Below are 19,878 nucleotides of genomic sequence, written 5' to 3'. Positions count from 1 at the left end.
CTTTGATCATCAGGTCCCGTAGCTGCTCAAAGGTTTCAACGGACAGTCCATGGATCCACTGGTCAAAGTGGGTCCTGAGTCCTTGCACAACATCACTGTAGCTATCATGTGGGCCACGTTGGAGGTGCCGGAACTTCTTTCGGTATACCTCAGGTGTCAGCCGGTATTTGGCGATCAGCGCCTGCTTTATGGCGTCATAGTCGTCATCGGCTTCTGGCGGAAGAGAAGCAAATGCCTCCAGGGCTTTGCCTTTTAGCCCTGGGGTCAAGTACCTTGCCCATTGGTCTCTAGGCAGCTGGTACTGTCTGCAGGCTTTCTCAAAGGCTCGCAGAAATGTGTCCAAGTCCCCATCCTTTTCCATCATGGGAAAATGCTCTGGCCGGGGTTTAGGAGTCTGGACGCTGCTGGGCTCACTGCTTCGGGCTGTGGGGGCATTCCCACCCCGCTGGAGTACCTCCAGTTCATGGGCCCTCTGCACCTGGCGCTCGGCTCTCTCAGCCTCAGCTTGGCGCTCACGTTCGGCTTGGGCCTCCTGCCGATATTGCTGGATCAGCCTCACCCGCCCATCCCTGTCTTCGGCGGGGAGTTCGTCCAAGGCCATTTGCAGATAGGGGTCCACCCCGTTCTGGTTGAATGTGGGGCCAGCGCTCAGGAGTGGAGCCTCTGCTGCAGCCCCATGGCAACTTGGGCCAACTTCTGCGCTCGCTGGATTCTGGTCGTTGTCCAGCTGCACTAGAGCCGCGATCATTTGATCTTTGGTTCCGCCTGCGGCGTCTATGCCTCGGTACGCGCATAACCCAGCAAGGGTGTCCTTTTTCTGCTTCTGATACCACTCCACTGTCATCGCCGCCATGGTTGCCAAATAAAAGATAGAAAAAGAAAAACGAAGAAACGGGAGGGGGATACTTGCAAGTACACACTAATGTCTCAGGACTAGTAACCACTGAGTCTGTTCTCCAAAACCTATGATGCAGGATTCCCGCAGGAACCGTGCAGGTCTTTAGTGAGAGGAATGATTGCTCAAACCAAATCACTAATGCTCTAGGATTATCCCACCGCTCTGCCACCAATATGTGACGAACAGCCCACGGCCGTTCGTCCACTTACGGGCGACGACTAACGGGGGTCCCGCTGCCACCAAAACGCGACGGACAGCGGACCCTGTGTCACCACTATGTCACAATCCCACCACTGACACCGGTGTATCAGCGGACGGAGGGGCGTGACACAATGCTGGCACACGGCTATCACAGGCGCAGTGGGGCTTATCTCAGTTATCCCACCACTGGCACCATGTGACAAAAATATCCAGCAAGCTAATCTCGCTCTACAATTTGCCGCAGGGGGAGTTTAATTTGGATGCCCCACCACTGCTATCAATCTTCCAAGTACTGCGGGGATTTGTGTATATCCCACTTTCTCAGTTCCACCTTGGAACTCGCAGCTCTCCGGCACCCCCCTTACCCTCAGGTCAGTCAGGGAATTGCACCTAGGATAATTGGTCGCCGGACGGGCTGCCTGTTGTGAACCGGCAATTAGGCTTCTGCAGTAAGGGAATTATCAATGCTGTGGCCGCAGACCCTTATTCAGCAATATAAGACCCTTCTGTACTGCCAGCAAGCCGTAATAGCCGTACACAACGCGCTGCCACCAGTCACGGTTACTTAATTCACAGTGTTAAATTAAGAGGGTCCGTGGCAAACCCCTTGAATTAGTAGCGATTATCTATCAAAGGCGTATAGTTCGAGTCTTAGAGCATAGAGACAGATCTAAATAATTATTTCATTTATTTTCCGAAAGAGGACAGTGATTACAGATAAAAGTTGCTATAAAATTGAGACATAAAATATGTACAGTACAGGTATAAAATAAAAGTGGAGAAAACAAAGAGATTACACTCACAGTTCCATATTGTTCCTTAGGCAGACCATGCGGCTAAGGTGGGTGGAGGCGGAGCTGCACTTCTCCGCTCATCTGAGTTCTTGTCAGCACGGACTCTGCAGCTGTTCTGAGCTGGTTCTGCCAGGGAATGCCTTATAGACTTTCCTATGTGACATCACAGAGAGGTGCATTCTGGGTTGATCCCACCCCTCTTATCCAAGTTATGTTTTGGCTACAAAACTTAGATTAGCTATAACTTTATGGGAGAAGCTGGTATGGACTCATCAGTGGTTTCATGTTTCCCAGCGTAATGAGCCTATCAAGAAAACATCAAACATCTATGCGATATGACCATCCATTTGGGCGCAAATCCTATCTCATGTTCTGGACAGGGTAGAACTTCGAAACATACGCGGTCTCGAAGCTGGGACCGCTCAGGTTACAAAAATATGATTTTCATATCTCTACTTGGTACGGTTTTCGCAGGGCAGGCTCTTAAAGTTTTATTTCAAACAAAGACCTTTTTCCCGCATTTTTCTCTTTCAGCTGAGAGAAGCCAAATGGTGTGAGGAAGATGGTCTAGCTAATTAACATTCCTGCTCTTCCAGAGGAAGTGGCAGGGTTGATAAAACCTGGGGGGAAGGAATTCCTACTACTGACAGTTTACAATGTCCTAGGATGGAGGATTTGTTAGCACATTGCAACAGAAAACATATCTTGCAGACATTGTACATCACATGAATGAGAAGCGGAGTGCAGATTCAGGTGTTAGGGGTACTGAGAAAAAGCCATTTGCAATGTCTAAACAAGAAAACACTTTACAATCACTCCTCAGCTGTGACATAACTTCAAGGACAGATGCAACAAGGTGAGCAGCTGAGGGAGTGTACTTATTTACAAGTCTCAGGTCTACTACCATTCGAAAACTGCCATCTTCCTTTTTTACAGGTAGAATAGGACTGTTACATGGAGAATTACCTTTCACAACAACACCTTGTTTCTCCAATTCACTGACTGCAACCCTTATGTAAGGGATGGTGTCTTCAGGAATACGATACTGGCGCTGGAAAGGTGGCAGTTTTTCACCATCAATTTTAACCTGAGTTTGCATTAACCCACAATCAGTTTTCTTTGAGATCCACAATTCAGGGAACTTTTGCTTCAATTCATTCTTTAAAGCATCATTGTCAGTGTTTTCAACATTTTCATTAGCACCTAATCCGAAACTAGCAATGGGTAATTTATGACTCTCCTCCTCCTCCACAGGAACAATTACAGAACAGATAGTGGCTTCTTTGTTCCGCCACAAGACTTTGTTACATAAATCAACAACAATTCCCATTGCTCCCAGAACATCAGTTCCCAAAATAGTGGACCGTAACTGTGGGTTTACCCAAAAAGCGCATCGAAGACCCCTTTGCTTCGATCCCCCTGTGTCCTGAAATCTCAGGTTTACTGGACGACTTTTTACTGCTTGAATACAGGAGTCCTCAAATTCTACAAAAGTGTAGTCTCAGGCAGTCCAGGGGGTGACTGCAATTTGTGTCATGTTATTGAAACTGAGGCTCCTGTATCGATGAGGATGTCTTCCCAAGGCAGCCCCTCTATTCTCCCTCTGACATAAGGTCTACCGTCCCTGCCCAGGGAAAGGGGGGCAAGGAGGGTAAGGGGAACAGGGGGAGCACTCAATCAATCAGTGTTACTTGCGGTGGGAAGCCCGAAAAATCCATCATCCCCATCTGGGCACGGCTTCCGTCCAACAGCTGCCATCTCCGCCCCAAAGAGATCCTTAGGGTCCGGTCCTCATGTTCCCGCATCTCCTTAATCAGCGGAGCATAGGGACGAGGAGGAGTGACCCCTCCCTGAATAGCTTGGATCTCCGGGTGCGGATGAGTGAAAGCTATTGGGGAAGGAGCAGGAGCAGAAGGCTCCTGTGAGACTGGGTTAACCATTTGAAGACCGTTGTACTGCTGGTACTGCCTAGGGTCATTCACTGCTGGATACGGAGGTCTAACTCCGAAAGGTGGTCTAGAGAACTCCCGGGGATGTTGGGAGTTAAATGGCTCCTGGGGTTCTCGGGGTATAGGCCCTGGCACAAAGTTGGGACAAAAACGTCTAACATGTCCCAGATGTCCACAAAAATAACACAAGGGAGGACCTCTCATGGGATCCCGTGGGGGCTCTGCCGAACGGGACCTGCCCATTGTCGGCAGCTGCGCATACCCCCCCGGAACTCCTGGCCTCCCGGAATCAGCAGATACACCCCGAGGTGAATGGTATGCAAAAACATTAGACTCATCACCCCTCACCTCGGATTGCATTGTCCTAACAAAACACTCACTTACTTTCCTCCCAATTAGGCAACATTTTTTTTAATAAATTTAAGATGGACCAGGAACATTTGGCCTGGGATTTTTTCTCTCGGGGTAGAAGCAGCATCACACCTAACCTAGGGTCTGCATGTGCTGGAGCTGTCGGGACAATATATCTTTCCTCAACTGTGTCTGCATAAGCTGGAGCTGTTGGGACACTATATCTTGTTATGTACTACTTCACTCATTCTCCTAACTCTCTTCTCCAGTCTACAACTGTATTTACATCAGCACTGTGTCTCGAAGCTGCAGTGTCCATCTGTGACATAACTGCTCTCAGCTGCTGCTGTTGCTCGCACCCCTCCTCTCTGTGCTTCCGTGCTAGCTCCAGCATCTCACTCAGCTTTTCTAATTTCTCCCTATACGCTGCCCCTCCCCGGGTGATCATGTTAACATATTGCTGTGTAAGCTACCTATCAAGAGCCTGATCAAAAGTTATGACTGTCTTACACAAAGCCACTACTTGGCTATTAGCTTAACCTAGCAAATTTTTTCTATCTAGTTCCCTGTTCTCTGTGGTAAACCATCGCATACAATTTAACCACGTGGTTTCCACATTATCCCCCTCCAGCTGGGGTGTGCCAGCATATTTCTCTGCCTGCTTCCGTAACCACTCCATATTTACAGTGGTCTACAAGGACGAGTTTTACTCTGTTCTAGTATCAACAAATGCAATTTAAGCAAAGTTAGATACTCACACCTCTCTCGAATGGAAGACCTCCTGCCGGCTGTTTGGGGGTCGACCAGATATCAAAAGAGGTGCAGCCGTGATTCCAGCCTCACTCGTTAGCTTGCCAGGCGTCTCCCCACACCCTTTTAAAGCTTCTTGCTACTGGGCACACACAAAAATTCTCACGTCCTTGTAGATAGCTTCTTCTTACTTACTCATCTTTTTATAGTCTTTTTTTTTTTTTTTCCGTGGTTTTCTTATAAAAAAAATCGGGCAGGCGGTCTCGGAGCGATCACGAGAGGTTCTCCTTCAGGCTGGCTTACTTTGATCGGTTTTACGTGTGGCCACACGCGTTTTTTATTTTTTCTCTTCCTCTTCCCACCTCCAAGCCCTCATCTGCAGCTTCTTCCGGCGGTTCTTCTGGAGGCAGCTCTCCGGAGCTGCTCCTCCTGGCTGGCAATCGCCACTTGTAAGAAAAAGTTCTACTGAGAGCTGGAAGAGTCGGGAAGAAGTTCCACAGATGATCTCTTATCAAGCTGAGGTTGAAGGTTTATTCGGAGATACACGGCAAAACAGATACAGAATAACAGAGGAGTTGGAATATGCGGGCAAAAACAGGAATACAGACAGGCAGAGATTCGCTAGGAAGTCTGGCGATGATAAGGCTCTGTGCCCTGGCCATGGTGAGGCACAGTGGCATGATGGCGATGGAATGGCCCCGATCGACAGTAACAGGGGCTTCTTATACATTATCAGAACAAAGAAAGCTGCATTTTGCCGCAGAGGGCGTTAACATTATAATTCTAAGGAGTTTTCATGGTAATCTACAGAAACGTGGTTTAGAAAAGAGAATATAATGACATAATACGAAGATATTAATTAACATTTCTTCAAGCAACACTTAAACCCATAAGTCATTGGTATCTATGGCTACTGTCCTAAAATCTTATCATTGTCTCCAATCTATGTCCATAAATTCTTACATCCTGACATTTTAACTACTCTACACTTCGCTACCACACTATCACGTATAAGCATACTGGCCATATATTTGGTGACCTGTGATCCTATTGATTGATCCAATCTTCCTCTACGCACATCGGCTGAGGTTGCTAGGAGACATGATCTCATTTTGCCATCCTCCATCTATTAGTTCTTTTGTAGAAGTAGATTCCTTTACAACTTTCAACAAAATGGCTGCTAGAGACAACATGGCCGCTCAGTATATTATGGCTGACCATTCTCTTACACACTCTGAATGCACAAATGTATCACAAAGGTCATGTCACTGTCAAGTGACGAAATAACCAAGAGTGTCACTCATTTCATGAAATTAACATTTATTTTATTAAACATTGATAGACATACAACCATAAAAACCATTGCCTCAAACCAACACATACATAGGTAGGAGAAACAGCTGAAAGGGATACAATTCTAGTTGTACAATATATCAAAATTTAGGGAAAATTACTAGAGTATCCAAAATAATATGCCCAACAATATGCTTGATATCTTTTGTTAATTACAAAGTTAGGTAAAGGGCTGGATGGCTACAGAGGAATAGTTGCAAAACTGCAAAGATGTAAATAAGGTTACTGCCATAATTCAGACAGAGTCCTGCACATAAATCACACCATTAAGGTTTTATGGCTATCCATCAACTATAAATCAAATGGCATGCAGCAATTGCTGCTACTGCGCCGCCATAGCCTTTCATACACACAAATTCTAATCACCCAAAGCATATAATGGACGGCCTAATACATATTACCCAAGTCGTAAGCACAATTGAGCTGGGCATAAGATGACATGCAGCCATTGCTGCTACTGCGCTGCCACAGCCTCTCGTATACACAGATTATAATAACCCAAGGCATGTGAGTAAATAAACAGCCAAATACATATTACCTGAGCCGTGAGCACAGTTGAGTTGGGCATGAAATGACACGCTGCTTCCCCGCACCCCAACGCGCGTTTCGCCCGTGCTTCCTGGGGGTGTGTCTAGTTCTCCCATGTCACCCTTAAACAAGTCGCAGTCCAATGAGCATGAGAAAAGGGGGAAGGGCTCTGTTCTGATAACATAAACGTCATATCCAATGAAATCATTGGAAGGAGGTGTTATGTAAGTCAAGACCGCCCACTTGCAGTCTCAGTATTCTGAGGGGAGTGTTTACCAAACACAACACCTCCCATCAATCCAATCGTTCTACAGAACTGCTGTTAGCCTCAGCGCACATTGAAACAAACACACCGCGCTGACCATCCGACCTGCACATGGCTGAGAAGAGCGCAGACAGCCTCCCCTGCAGGACGGAGACACGCCGCACTTCTTACCCACCAAATGCCTGAAAGACAGCCAGCCGTGCATGTGAAGCAAAGCAAGCCGGCTTATTATGCTGAAGGGGCAATCTAAATATTTTAACCCATATTGATTAGTTGAATCTAAGTTTTTATTGCACTGTAAGTATTAGTTCAGCATAGCACCTATACATATTAATAATAAAAGTTATATACAAATTTAAACAGTATACCTATAGATAGTGTGGGTGTGTGTGTGTGTATATATATATATATATATATATATATATATATATTATTATTTTCAACTAATGATTCATAACCAGCTTAACATAAAATCCGGAATCCCTAAACGGAATACAGTATCACGTTGAATTCATGGTTTCAGTTCCCCACTCTAAATATGAGTGAAGTGCAAGTGAATAAAACTTATACTAATTTTATTCAGTGACCATTATACTATCACTAACCTAGACAACCAGTGCATAAATTTATTTTAGAGGTGTATAACGCACTAAATAATTTAAAGTGCCAAGTGACTTAAAAAGGTGCAAACAGTGACGATAAATGTGTGATATTCTTTTGTTAAAAAGATTTTATACTGTTAAAACCTATCCATTTATATGCTAATAATGCATATTAGTGCAAAAGTGAAATAGTACAAACCTGTCCTTTTTTTTATTTTATTATAAAAAGTACAATAAAAATATATTAGTAAAAGTGACAGTGTAAAATACACCCATATTAAAGTGACTAAAAAGTGAAACCTGAGGAAAAAGGAACACCTTTCTGATATATTCAAACCTTAAAACGCCTAAATAAGCTATGGTACTATATATTATATTAGTGCCACCATCAATGGATATATTCATAACATAATACACTCCAACCTGACAACCCTACCCTATATAATCCCACTCCCATGAAAGGGAAATTCATAAACCCAACGAAATAAGAAAATGGAATAGATGGTCATCTCCTCTCATTTCTCTGTAATACAATCTTGACGAACGAAAAATGTCACATATAGTTCCAGATTCCGATGAGTTTTATGGTAGTTAACTCCCAATATTCGTCTTTCAAAATTAATCAATTTTTCTTTTATCCACCCTGGGGACTTGGATTAAAAGTTCACATTCATTGGAGATGCAAATCGAGCTACTGATAATGGGTGATCCATCTAGGTGAGACAAATAACAATTACTCATATGCTAAAAAACATGACATATAACATACCCCGGTCCCACCCCGATAAAACTAGATAAAATCATATAAAAACTGATACCCCAATAAGAAAGAGATGAAAGACTTCTAACTTATAAACCACTTACAAAAATGCCCCAAAGCCAAGATTCTCATTCAGGCCCTGAGGAGTTAGGGTGCCCAGTCTAAAGATTCATCGACTTTCTATCTGAGCCGACTGTTTTCCCAGAACCCCACCCCTCGGTCCTAAAGACACCATATCTATGCCTTTAATCTGTAAACTGCGAGAATCACAGTTATGACATCTCTTATATTGTCTTGGAATGGTTTTGAAACTAATTATATCCTCCATGATTTTAGCCTTTTCTATATCTAGGATGTGTTCACGAACACGAATCCTAAGTTCTCGTGAACACATCCCAGTTCTCGTGAACCAGACACTATGCAGTTCCCTTGTGTGAACAGCACCCTATGCAGGCCTTTATTGTGCAATTGTATACTGGGCAGTCACCCCCTCCAGGAATGGGTAGGTGGAGAGTGGCTGTTAATCTTGTATTATGCACCTGTGTTGCTAACATCTTGATTTATGGGCAGGCTGCACCCTGTAGTGCATTTGTTCCTAGATCTGGGCAGGTAAGTGTTGCTGCCTCTTTGCTGTTTAAAAATGAATTTTTGGAGACCTTGAGTCTTCTTTAGTGGCTTTGCTATTTACTCTCACAGCTCTCAACCTCTGAGACACACAAGGATGGTAACACCCTTGACCACGTGTTTGTCCGGCTCTGTTCAATCTCCCACCTAAATAACTCACGGCTTCCCCTCTCTGACCACAACATTCTCTCCTTCATGCTCCCAAATCCTCGCCAACCCCAGCACACTCCTACCTATCACACATTCAGAAATCTACAAGCCATTAACCCTCACACTTTCAGATTCCCTACACTCATCACTGTCCCCAATCTCCTCTTTTTCATGTCCTGATCTGGCTGTTCATCACTACAATAATACCTATAGAACCTCCAAACACAGAGTAAAACAGCCCTGGCTCACATCGCAAACTCGACTTCTCCAGCGATGCTCTAGGAGTGCTGAACGCTTATGGAGGAAAACCTGCACACCAGAAGACTTCATCCATTTCAAATTTATGTTTAGAACCTATAACTCTCCCCTTCACCTTGCCAAACAAACCTACTTCACTACCCTGATGTCCTCACTATCCAACAACCCCAAGAAACTTTTTGACACCTTTCACTCCCTCCTCAGGCCAAAAGCACAAGCCTCTATCACAGACATTTGTGCTGATGACCTGGTCTCCCACTTTATAGAAAAAATAGATAACATCCGTCTAGAAATCCGCTTCCAACCACCAATTGCTGTGACTCTGATCCCTCCCTACATTTCCCCTGGCTCACTCTCCACCTTTTATCCCATCACATAAGAAGTCTCCAGACTCCTCTCTTCTTCTCGTCCAACTACATGCACTACCGACCCCATTCCCTCACATCTCCTCCAGTCTCTCTCTTCAGTCGTCACAACTCACCTAAGTACAATCTTTAATCTCTCCCTCTCCTCGGGCATTTTCCCATCCTTCTTCAAACACTCTATCATTACTCCACTATTAAAGAAACCTAATGTCGATCCGTCCTGCAAATACAACTACAGACCAGTCTCCAATCTCCCCTTCATCTCTAAACTCTTGGAGCGCCTAGTCTACTCTTGCCTTACCCGTTACCTCTCCACTCATTCCCTTCTAGACCCTTCACAGTCCGGCTTCCGCCCCCTACATTCGAATGAAACTGCAGTCATCAAAGTTACCAATGACCTTCTGACAGCAAAATGTAACAGTGACCACTCTGCTCATTCTTCTCGACCTTTCTGCAGCTTTTGACACTGTTGACCACCATCTCCTACTCTCTAGGCTCCAGTCACTAGGCATTAAGGACACTGCTCTCTCCTGATTCTCTTCCTATCTTTCTGACCACTCCTTCAGTGTTTTGTTAGCTGGCTCTATTTCATCGCCTTTTCCTCTCGCTGTAGTGGTACTTCAGGGCTCAGTCCTTGGCCCCCTTCTCTTCTCTCTAGATGGCCCCAATTAGACAGACCATAAGCAGATTTGGCTTTCAGTACCATCTTTATGCCGATGACACACAATTATACACATCATCCCCTGATCTTACTCCCACTGTTCTTTGGGTGGCACCAAAATAACATCCCGGCAGTGGGCGCGCTGTCTGGGTATTATGTTTGACACCAATCTCTCCTTCACATCCCATATACAATCTCTTGCCCGCTCTTACCGCTTACACCTAAAGAACATCTCTAGATTCCGCCCTTTTCTCACCATGGAAGCAACAAAAACCCTCACTGTCGCCTTGATCACTCCCACCTGGACTAATGCTATGCTCTATTAATTTGCCTTCCCGTTACTCAACTTTCCCCTCTCCAGTCCATACTTAAAGCAGCAACCAGGGTCATCCATCTGGCTAATCGGTACTCAGACGCATCCGCTCTTCGCCAATGATTACATTGGCTTCTCATTCATGATAGGATCCAATTTAACCCCTTCACTACCAAGGGTGGTTTGCACGCTAACTCCCGGGCCAATTTTTACAATTCTGACCACTGTCCCTTTATGAGGTCATAACTCTAAAACGCTTCCATGGATCCCGGTGATTCTGACATTGTTTTCTCGTGACATATTGTACTTCATGTTAGTGGTAAAATTTCATTCAAATAACTTGCGTTTATTTGTGAAAAAAATGGAAATTTTCCAACTTTGAATTTTTATGCCCTTAAATCACAGCGATACGGCACACAAAAAACTTAATAAATAACATTTCCCACATGTTTACTTTACATCAGCACAATTTTGGAACCAAAATTTTTTTTTTTGTTAGGAAGTTATAAGGGTTAAAAATTGACCAGCGATTTCTCATTTTTGCAACACCATTTTATTTTTAGGGACCACATCACATTTGAAGCCACTGTGAGGGGTCTATATGATAGAAAATACCCAAAAGTGACACCATTCTAAAAACTGCACCCCTTAAGGTGCTTAAAACCACATTCAAGAAGTTTATTAACCCTTTAGGTGCGTCACAGGAATTTTTTGAATATTTAAAAAAAAATAAATGAACATTTAACTTTTTTTCACAAAAAAAATACTTCAGGTTCAATTTTCTTTATTTTACCAAGGGTAACAGGAGAAATTGAACTGCAAAAGTTAATGTGCAATTTGTCCTGAGTACGCTGATACCTGATATGTGGGGGGGAACCACTGTTTCGGCGCATGGGAGACCTCAGTAGGGAAGGAGCGCTGTTTGACTTTTTCAATGCAAAATTGGCTGGAATTCAGATCGGACGCCATGTCGCGTTTGGAGAGCCCCTGATGTACCTAAACAGTGGAAACCCCCCCAAGTGACCCCATTTTGGAAACTAGACTCCCCAAGGAACTTATCTAGATATGTGGTGAGATTTTTGAACCCACAAGGGCTTCCCCGAAGTTTATAACGTACAGCGGTACAATTAAAAAATCATATTTTTTCCACAAAAATGATCTTTTCACCCCCAATTTTTCATTTTTCCAAGGGTAACAGGACCCTAAAAGTTATTGTGCTATTTGTCCTGAGTACGCTGATACCCCATATGTGGGTGTAAATGACTATTTGGGCGCATAGCAGAGCTCGGAAGGGAAGCGGCGCCATTTGACGTTTTTGGCTAGAATTGAGATCGGACACCATGTCGCGATTGGAAAACCCCTGATGTACCAAAACAGTGGAAACCCCCCACAAATGACACCATTTTGGAATCTAGACCCCCCAAGGAACTTGTCTAGATGTGTGGTGAGCACTTTGAACCCCCCAGTGCTTCACAGAAGTTTATAACGCCCGGGCGTGAAAATAAAAAAATCGTATTTTTTCCACAAACATCATCTTTTAGTCCCCATTTTTTTTTATTTTCTCAAGGGTAACAGGAGAAATTGGTCCACAAAAGTTGTTGTCCAATTTGTCCTGAGTACGCTGATACCTCATATGTGGGAGAAAACTACTGTATGGGCACACGTCGGGGCTCGGAAGGGAAGTAGTGACGTTTTGGAATGCAGACTTTGATGAATTGGTCTGCGGGTGTCATGTGCGTTTGGAGAGCCCCTGATGTACCTAAACTATTGAAACTCCCTACAAGTGATCCCATTTTGAACAATAGACCCCCCACGGAACTTATCTAGATGTGTGGTGAGCACTTTGAACCCCCAAGTGCTTCACAGAAGTTTATAACGCCTGGGCGTGAAAATAAAAAAATCATTTTTTTCCACAAAAATGATATTTTTGCCCCCAATTTTTTATTTTCCTAAGGGTAACAGGAGAAATTGGACCCCAAAAGTTGTTTTGTAATTTGTCCTGAGTAGGCTGATACCCCATATATGGGGGTAAAACACTGTTTGGGCGCATGGCAGAGCTTGGAAGGGAAGGAGCACCATTTGACTTTTTCAACGCAGAATTGGCTGGAATTGAGATCAGACGCCATGTTGCATTTGGAGAGCACCTGATGTGCCCAAACAGTGGAAACCCCCCAATTATAACTCCAACCCTAACCCCAACACACCCCTAGCCCTAACCCTAATGGGAAAATGGAAATAAATACATTTTCTTTTAGTTTTATTATTTTTCCCTAACTAAGGGGGTGATAACGGGGGGTTTGATTTACTATTTATGGCGGTTTTTATGTTTGGCGGCTGTCACACGCTAAAAGACGCTTTTTATTGTAAAAATAGTTTTTGCATCACCACATATTGTGAGCTATAATTTTTCCGTATTTTGACCCACCGAGTCATGTGAGGTCTTATTTTTTGCGGGACGAGTTGACGTTTTCATTGGTACCATTTTCGGGCACGTGACATTTTTTGATCGCTTTTTATTCCGATTTTTGGGACGCAGAATGAACAAAAACCAGCGTTTCATGAATTTCTTTTGGGGGGGTGCGTTTACACCGTTCCGCGTGTGGTAAAATTGATAAAGCGGTTTTATTCTTTGGGTCGGTACGGTTACAGCCATACCTCATTTAGGTCGTTTTTTTATGTTTTGTCGGTTTTTTGCAATGAAAACAATTTTATATAAAAAATAATTATTTTTGTATCTCTTTATTCTGCGAGCTATAACTTTTTTTATTTTTTTGCAGATGACGCTGTATGGCGGCTCGTTTTTTGCGGGACAAGATGACGTTTTCAGCGGTACCATGGATATTTATATGCGTCTTTTTGATCGCGCGTTATTGCACTTTTTGTTCGGTGGTATGATAATAAATCATTATTTTTTTTTGTTTTTTTTATTTTTTAAGGGGTTCGCTAAAGGGGTTAACTAATGGGACAGTTTTATAGGGCGGGTCGCTACGGACGCGGCGATACCAAATATGTGTACTTTTATTATTTTTTTTTTTTTATTTTGAAAAAATGGATTTATTGGGGAATATTTTTTTTTTTTTACTAATTTATTTAGCGATTTTTTTTTTAATTAGTTTTAACACTTTTTTTTTTTTACTTTATTACCTTGTCCCAGGTGGGACATCACTGTCCTGTGACAGATCGCTGATCTGTCACATCACAGATCACTGTGACAGGCAGTTCTGCAGACTTCCTCATGCCTGCGCTTTGCAGGCAGTGAGGAAGTCAGCTCCCTACAGGCCCCCGAAGGCCCCCGTCTCCATCTTGGATCCGGGGGCCTGTAGGGAAAGAGACCCCCGCAGCAGCGCTGCACATTGCGCTGCCGTGGGGGGGCTCAGGGAAGCACGGAGGGAGCCCCCTCCCTGCCGATGCTTCCCTTTAACCCCCGGTACACCGCGATCACATTTGATCGCGGTGTACAAGGGGTTAACGTGTCGGGGGCGGTCCGTGACCGCCCCTGACATATTGTGCCGGGTGTCAGCTGTGATAATCAGCTGACACCCGGCCGCGATCAGCGGCGCTCACCACGTGGGCGCCGCTGATCGCTGGGACGTAATATTCCGTCCATGGTAGTTAGGTCCAGGATCATATGGACGGAATATTACGTCCATTGTAGGTAAGGGGTTAAAGTACTTGTTCTCACCCACAAAGCTCTCCATAGTGCTGCACCCCCTTACATCTCCTCCCTCATTTCTGTCTTTTGGCCTAACCAACCGCTGCACTCTGCAAACAACTTTCGACTAACCTCTGCCCTAATCTGCACCTCCCACTCCCAACTTCAAGACTTCTCCTGCGTTGTGCCAATCCTCTGGAATGCTCTAACCCAAGAAATTAGGACTATCCACAATTTGATTAGTTTCAGGCGCTCCCTCAAAACACATTTGTTCAGAGCGGCCTATCACGTTCACTAATCAAAGTCATTTTAAGTGTAAGTGTGCATGTGTAGCCCATTCACTATCTCCATCCATCCCTCACTCCCTCAAGATGGCTGGACCATCATTATAAATACACCATTGTAATTACACACCTGTACTTTGTATCTCCCCCACCTCATTGTAGATTGTAAGCTCTCACAAGCAGGGGCGTCTTATTTTGCTTTAATTATTGTATTGTTAACGTTGTTACTTATGACTTGTGTTTTAAAACTGTTAAACTGTAAAGCGCTGCGGAATATGTTGGTGCTATATAAAGATTATTATTATTATGGAAGCGTTAAAAGGTAACTTATTGGACACTGCCTCTGGCACAGCCTAATAGATCTTCGTACATTGCAGCCCAGACACCATTATTAGGCATGTAAGTATCGCAGTATCTAGGCCGCCCCATACTATCGAGTATTTGGGGGCGAGGGGCATTCAGCCGAACTCTGTCACACCTTCTTAGACGCCATGTTTGCTTTTGATGGCAGCAAGTGGTTAAACTGCCAGGGTTTTTGTTGCAGCCGCACCTGTGCCGTCCCTGCAATGTACATCTATGTTCTGGAGCCCAAAATAGTTCATTTCTAAAAAAAAATGTTTCACTTGTTCAAAAATAATAAAATGTGCCTTCTGCTTTTTTATGTTTTTTTTTTATCTTTGCAAGAATTGTCGGTGCCAAGTTTCATTTGAAACATTTTAATATCTGCTTTTTTTTCTGGTGTTTTTTCATGTAATATAGGAAAGCCTAAGGCCAGAAATAAACTCCATAAATCACTGTACATGGAGACTTTGGGATCAGATCATTTCTGTCCACATTGTTTGTGCAAATAAAAAAAGCTTTTCTAAAAGCCTCAGACTTCTGTGTGTGAATCAGAGCTGAGATCTAACATGATAGAAGATTACTGTGCAGGGAAGACGGGAAACCTTCATATAGACGGCCGGTGGGGATGGAGTCAGTGACGGACTCTGGCCAAATATGTTTCTGGAGCCGTAGTAGAAGATGAAGATGTCGTCCTCATCATGAAGTAGTTATTCCTCCTGTCCCGTGTAATGAATATCTCCTGCAGTATTGCTAATGCCGATTCCAGTGTCGGGAAATGAGACGAGAATTAGCGTTATGGAAGATGAGTCTATGAGGAACGTATTCAGCTGCCGACTCCAAGGAAGAAACTGCTTGTTGTCTGTGGCCTAAATATATAGGTTTTATTAGTAGATGTAAAGAAGAAAACTAAATACTGTAAAATAATAAATCTCCTCATATGTTTCCCTTATTGTCTCCAGTAATTGTATTATTACACAGGATTTTTATGATGTTACATCGTCTCATCTTCTCATTCAGGTCTCTACAATATCGGATCCTCTCAGTGAAGAACTTCTACAAAAGAGAATTTTCCTGATTTACCCTGAAGGATGGATATGGACAGAGACAAGATGGCGGAGAGGATATTACACCTCACCCTAGAGATCCTCTTCCGGCTTACTGGAGAGGTGAGAGATTCTGATGACGTCACATTACTTCATTCTTATCTATGGGAATAACAGATGGACAGAACTGGAGAGGTGAGGACTCTGGAAATGTCTGTAGTGAGATTTATTATTGTGTCTCTCCATAACCAGGATTACACAGTAGTGAAGAAGACCTCTAGTGGGCGCTGTCAGGACCCTGTGTCCGAGGGATGGGGAAGAACCCTGAGCCCAATGTTGGGGCCTCCACCTCACTCCCTGATACATGAGGACATCAAAGACCAGAAGATCCTAGAACTCACCTACAAGATGATTGAGCTGCTGACGGGAGAGGTGACACTGCTAGGAATGCTGGGACATTATACAGTAATGCTATGAAGGGATCGGGGGGGATGACGGTATCATTGTATGTGTCAGGTTCCTATAAGGTGTCAGGATGTCGCTGTCTATTTCTCCATGGAGGAGTGGGAGTATTTAGAAAGACAAAAAGACCTGTACAAGGACATCATGATGGAGGTTCCCCAGCCCCTCACATCACCAGGTAATAGACAGGACTAAATACACACGGCCTAGAATTATCAGTACGTAAGAAATGAATTCAGTCCCTGTATGTGTTTCCTCCAGATCTATCCAGTAAGAGGACAACACCAGAGAGATGTCCTAATCCTCTTCTTCCACAGGACCGTAAACAAGAAGATTCCAATGCCCCTCAGGATCATCAGGTAGATGGAGAGAAGGTGTCATGAGATCTCCCCTATGATGTGTAGATGGCTGTGAAGGTCTTGTGCTCAGTCTTTTTTTACCGACCAGTATTATATGTTTTGTACTTGTGTAATAAGAACGGTGGAGATGGCAGGATTAGAGCTGATCATAGATGAGACTTCTCCATCTGTCTGTGACTTTTACATTATTTGTTTCAGGGTGAAGATCTGACCCATATTAATACTACAGAGACATATGTGAGGGGTGGTGAGCGGTCTAAAGAGGAGATTCCTACATATGACTACCCAGGTGAGTAGTAACCATTAAATGTAGAGAAGTCACAGATTCTTCTCAGTCACCGGCTGTGGCTGCTTTATCGGTCATGTAGTCTGGCCGTATCACAATTGTGTGATCACCATTTTGCCTCCTGACCACAACATTCTCCTTCACCCAAAACTGTTCAAATGAATTTGGGCATTGAAAGCCCTTCTCTATAGAACTTACCACCTGTAAGAGAAAGCAGAGGGTAATGATGCTGTTGGCTTACTAGATCCCTGATCTCTTATTGGATGAATCTACCTTCTCTCCCTTCTGTGCTGCTGAATGTCTCATATGGTCCCTACAAGACCAGGTCCAGTCTTTCTGGCCAAACTTTGCTTTTATGATCAACATCATTAAATGTGCAGTGAGGCCAAGTGTGAATTTCTCTACAATAACAACAGAGTTTCCCTTTTTTCTAACTTTTCAATTTGTATTAAAGCTAACTGTGGTAAACTACAGAAAACCATTACACCTGAGCCATGATATATCTCTAAGCTGTGCGTGGCTGATGGCTGTAATATACATTTATTCACCCCTGCAGGAGATGTGTTGGCATGGCTCGAGCCCTGGTTTCATGGATTCACTCCAAGTCATAAATTCCATTGTGTTTTCAATTCAGATTACTGCACAACCTCTCCTGAAATGGGGAGCACTAATACTTTCTCTACTCTTCTGGTCAGGACTCATAGTAGCTCCAATGGTCCACCATAAATGAGTGCAACTCCGGTTTAGTATTGGAGTTCTCCCCTCAAACATATGTTGTTGTTGTTGGGGATGTAAATTGAATAGAATAAAATGTTTTTTTTTTACCTGTTCATTCTCTATGATGGTTTGATTGTGGTGGGATTATCCTGCGTCACTTATGTGAGTCTGTAACTCCCTGATAGTCTTAAAAAAATCTCTCCATCGCCTCTTACAAATGCCTAAGATCTAAATTTAAAGGGAACCGGTCAGCAGGATTGTGCACAGTAAGGCCTGTTTCACACATCCGTTTGTCACCATCAGTCAAAATCCGCCATTTTGGGAAAAAAAACGGATCCGTCATTTTTTCTTTGCGGATCCGTTTTTTCCCCCATTGACTTTCATTATCGGCAGATTTTCACTGATGGCCGTACGTAGCATCCACATATTTTCAGATCCGCCAATATTTTGGCGTCCGCTGACCTGACCGGACGGACCCTGCAACGTTTTTTCTCTCTCCGGATCCGCTATTTTCTGTTTTAACCCGCAATTCTGTCTGGCTGCTGGATGAAAATCTCTCTCTCTCATCGCGCGATCTCCGGCCCCATTTCTCACATCGCGCGATCTCCATGCTCTCACCCACATCCCGCGAGATGATCGCTCACCGCAGATGCCCGCTCACTACATCCGCCGGTATTAATTTTTTATTTATTTTTTTCTTTTTCCTTTAAATTTGTAACATCGGTGGATCCGTACATCCGCCGATCTGCTGACCCCCGTTTCTGTCAGTCTGCCTGCAGATCCGTTTTCTGCTATTTTGGCAGATTTAGACTGACAGAAAAGACTGATGTGTGAAACAGGCCTAACCTACAGACACTGTCAGGTCGGCGCCGTTATACTGATTATAATGATACCTGGTGATGAAATCCGTCTTGTGGTTGTTGTTTAATCTTTATTTGTAGCTTTCAGTTAGTGAGATTCTCGTGCTTTGGGGCGGACTGTGGGCGGGGCTTTATGTGGTGCTCTGATTACATATTCATCTGTATTGGCTTATGACAGGTTACTGATCCCTCAGCGACCTGCCCCCTATTTTACATAATGCATATAATAGTGTTGATATTATTGTTGATAATGCCTATAATATTGTGTCTATTGTGAGGCTTAGAAAAAAATTACATCCAGCAAAATGACACTGACGGCACCTGTCCAGTGCATCTTTCTCATACTTATAGATGCTACTGCACAGGCGCCGCCATCGCTAGTGACATTTTGCTAGATGTAAAAAAAATTTTGTGAGCCTCACAATAGCCACAATATTATAGTCATTAACAACAATAATATCAACACTATTATATGCATTATGTAAAAATGAGGGGCAGGTCACTGAGGGATCAGTGACCTGTCATAAGCCACTACAGATGCATATGTAATCAGAGCACCACATAAAGCTCCGCCCACAGACTGCTCATAGCCCTGCCCCGGAGCATGAGAATCTCATTAACTGAAAAGTACAAATAAAGATTAAACAACAACCACAAGACGGATTTCATCACCAGGTATCAATGTAATCAGTATAACGGCGCCGACCTGACAGTGTCTGTAGGTTACTGTGCACAATCCTGCTGACAGGTTCACTTTAAGAGATCTCCGCTCTGCACTATTATACACAGTTCTCTTTAAATGTATAATATTTCTTATGAAACTCAACAGAAAATATTGGACCTTACGATAGTTTAGATTGTGAAGTCACCGAGCCCCATACGCTAATTACCCCAGAGAGGTTTCACCACTAGTTACTCATTTATTACTGATGAAAACTGTTGGGTTTGATCATTTCAGTAGATGTGTTATTGTCTATACTCACAGTTTTTGATTACAGTAGTTAGTCTCTAAAATACTCTGATTTAACCACTTCCCGCAGCCAGTTTTGTG

The 19,878-nt window shown here is 43.7% G+C and overlaps 1 protein-coding gene and 1 long non-coding RNA gene across 3 annotated transcripts in view; one reads left to right on the top strand and one right to left on the bottom strand.

Moving 5' to 3' along the window:
- Positions 1-19,878, top strand: part of LOC141047049 (uncharacterized) — a 71,598-nt gene that overhangs the window by 42,576 nt on the left and 9,144 nt on the right. For both annotated transcript variants that reach the window (XM_073541979.1, XM_073541978.1), the window contains exons 2-6: positions 16,118-16,266; positions 16,396-16,575; positions 16,660-16,783; positions 16,867-16,964; positions 17,163-17,253. In XM_073541979.1, the coding sequence (XP_073398080.1) occupies positions 16,189-16,266; positions 16,396-16,575; positions 16,660-16,783; positions 16,867-16,964; positions 17,163-17,253 (571 nt within the window). In that variant the 5' untranslated portion in view covers positions 16,118-16,188. The remainder of the gene's footprint in view (positions 1-16,117; positions 16,267-16,395; positions 16,576-16,659; positions 16,784-16,866; positions 16,965-17,162; positions 17,254-19,878) is intronic.
- Positions 5,452-19,878, bottom strand: part of LOC141047050 (uncharacterized) — a 206,405-nt gene continuing 191,978 nt past the window's right edge. Inside the window, exon 2 of the long non-coding RNA XR_012219743.1 lies at positions 5,452-8,404. This is a non-coding gene — a long non-coding RNA (uncharacterized lncRNA). The remainder of the gene's footprint in view (positions 8,405-19,878) is intronic.

This window comes from Dendrobates tinctorius, unplaced genomic scaffold (assembly GCF_039654945.1).
Source record: "Dendrobates tinctorius isolate UK_male_01 unplaced genomic scaffold, ASM3965494v1 ptg000126l, whole genome shotgun sequence".
In the NCBI taxonomy this organism is placed as follows: Eukaryota; Metazoa; Chordata; class Amphibia; order Anura; family Dendrobatidae; genus Dendrobates; species Dendrobates tinctorius.
The sequence above is the reverse complement of the archived record's forward strand: the minus strand, read 5'-3'. Positions and strand labels throughout refer to the sequence as shown.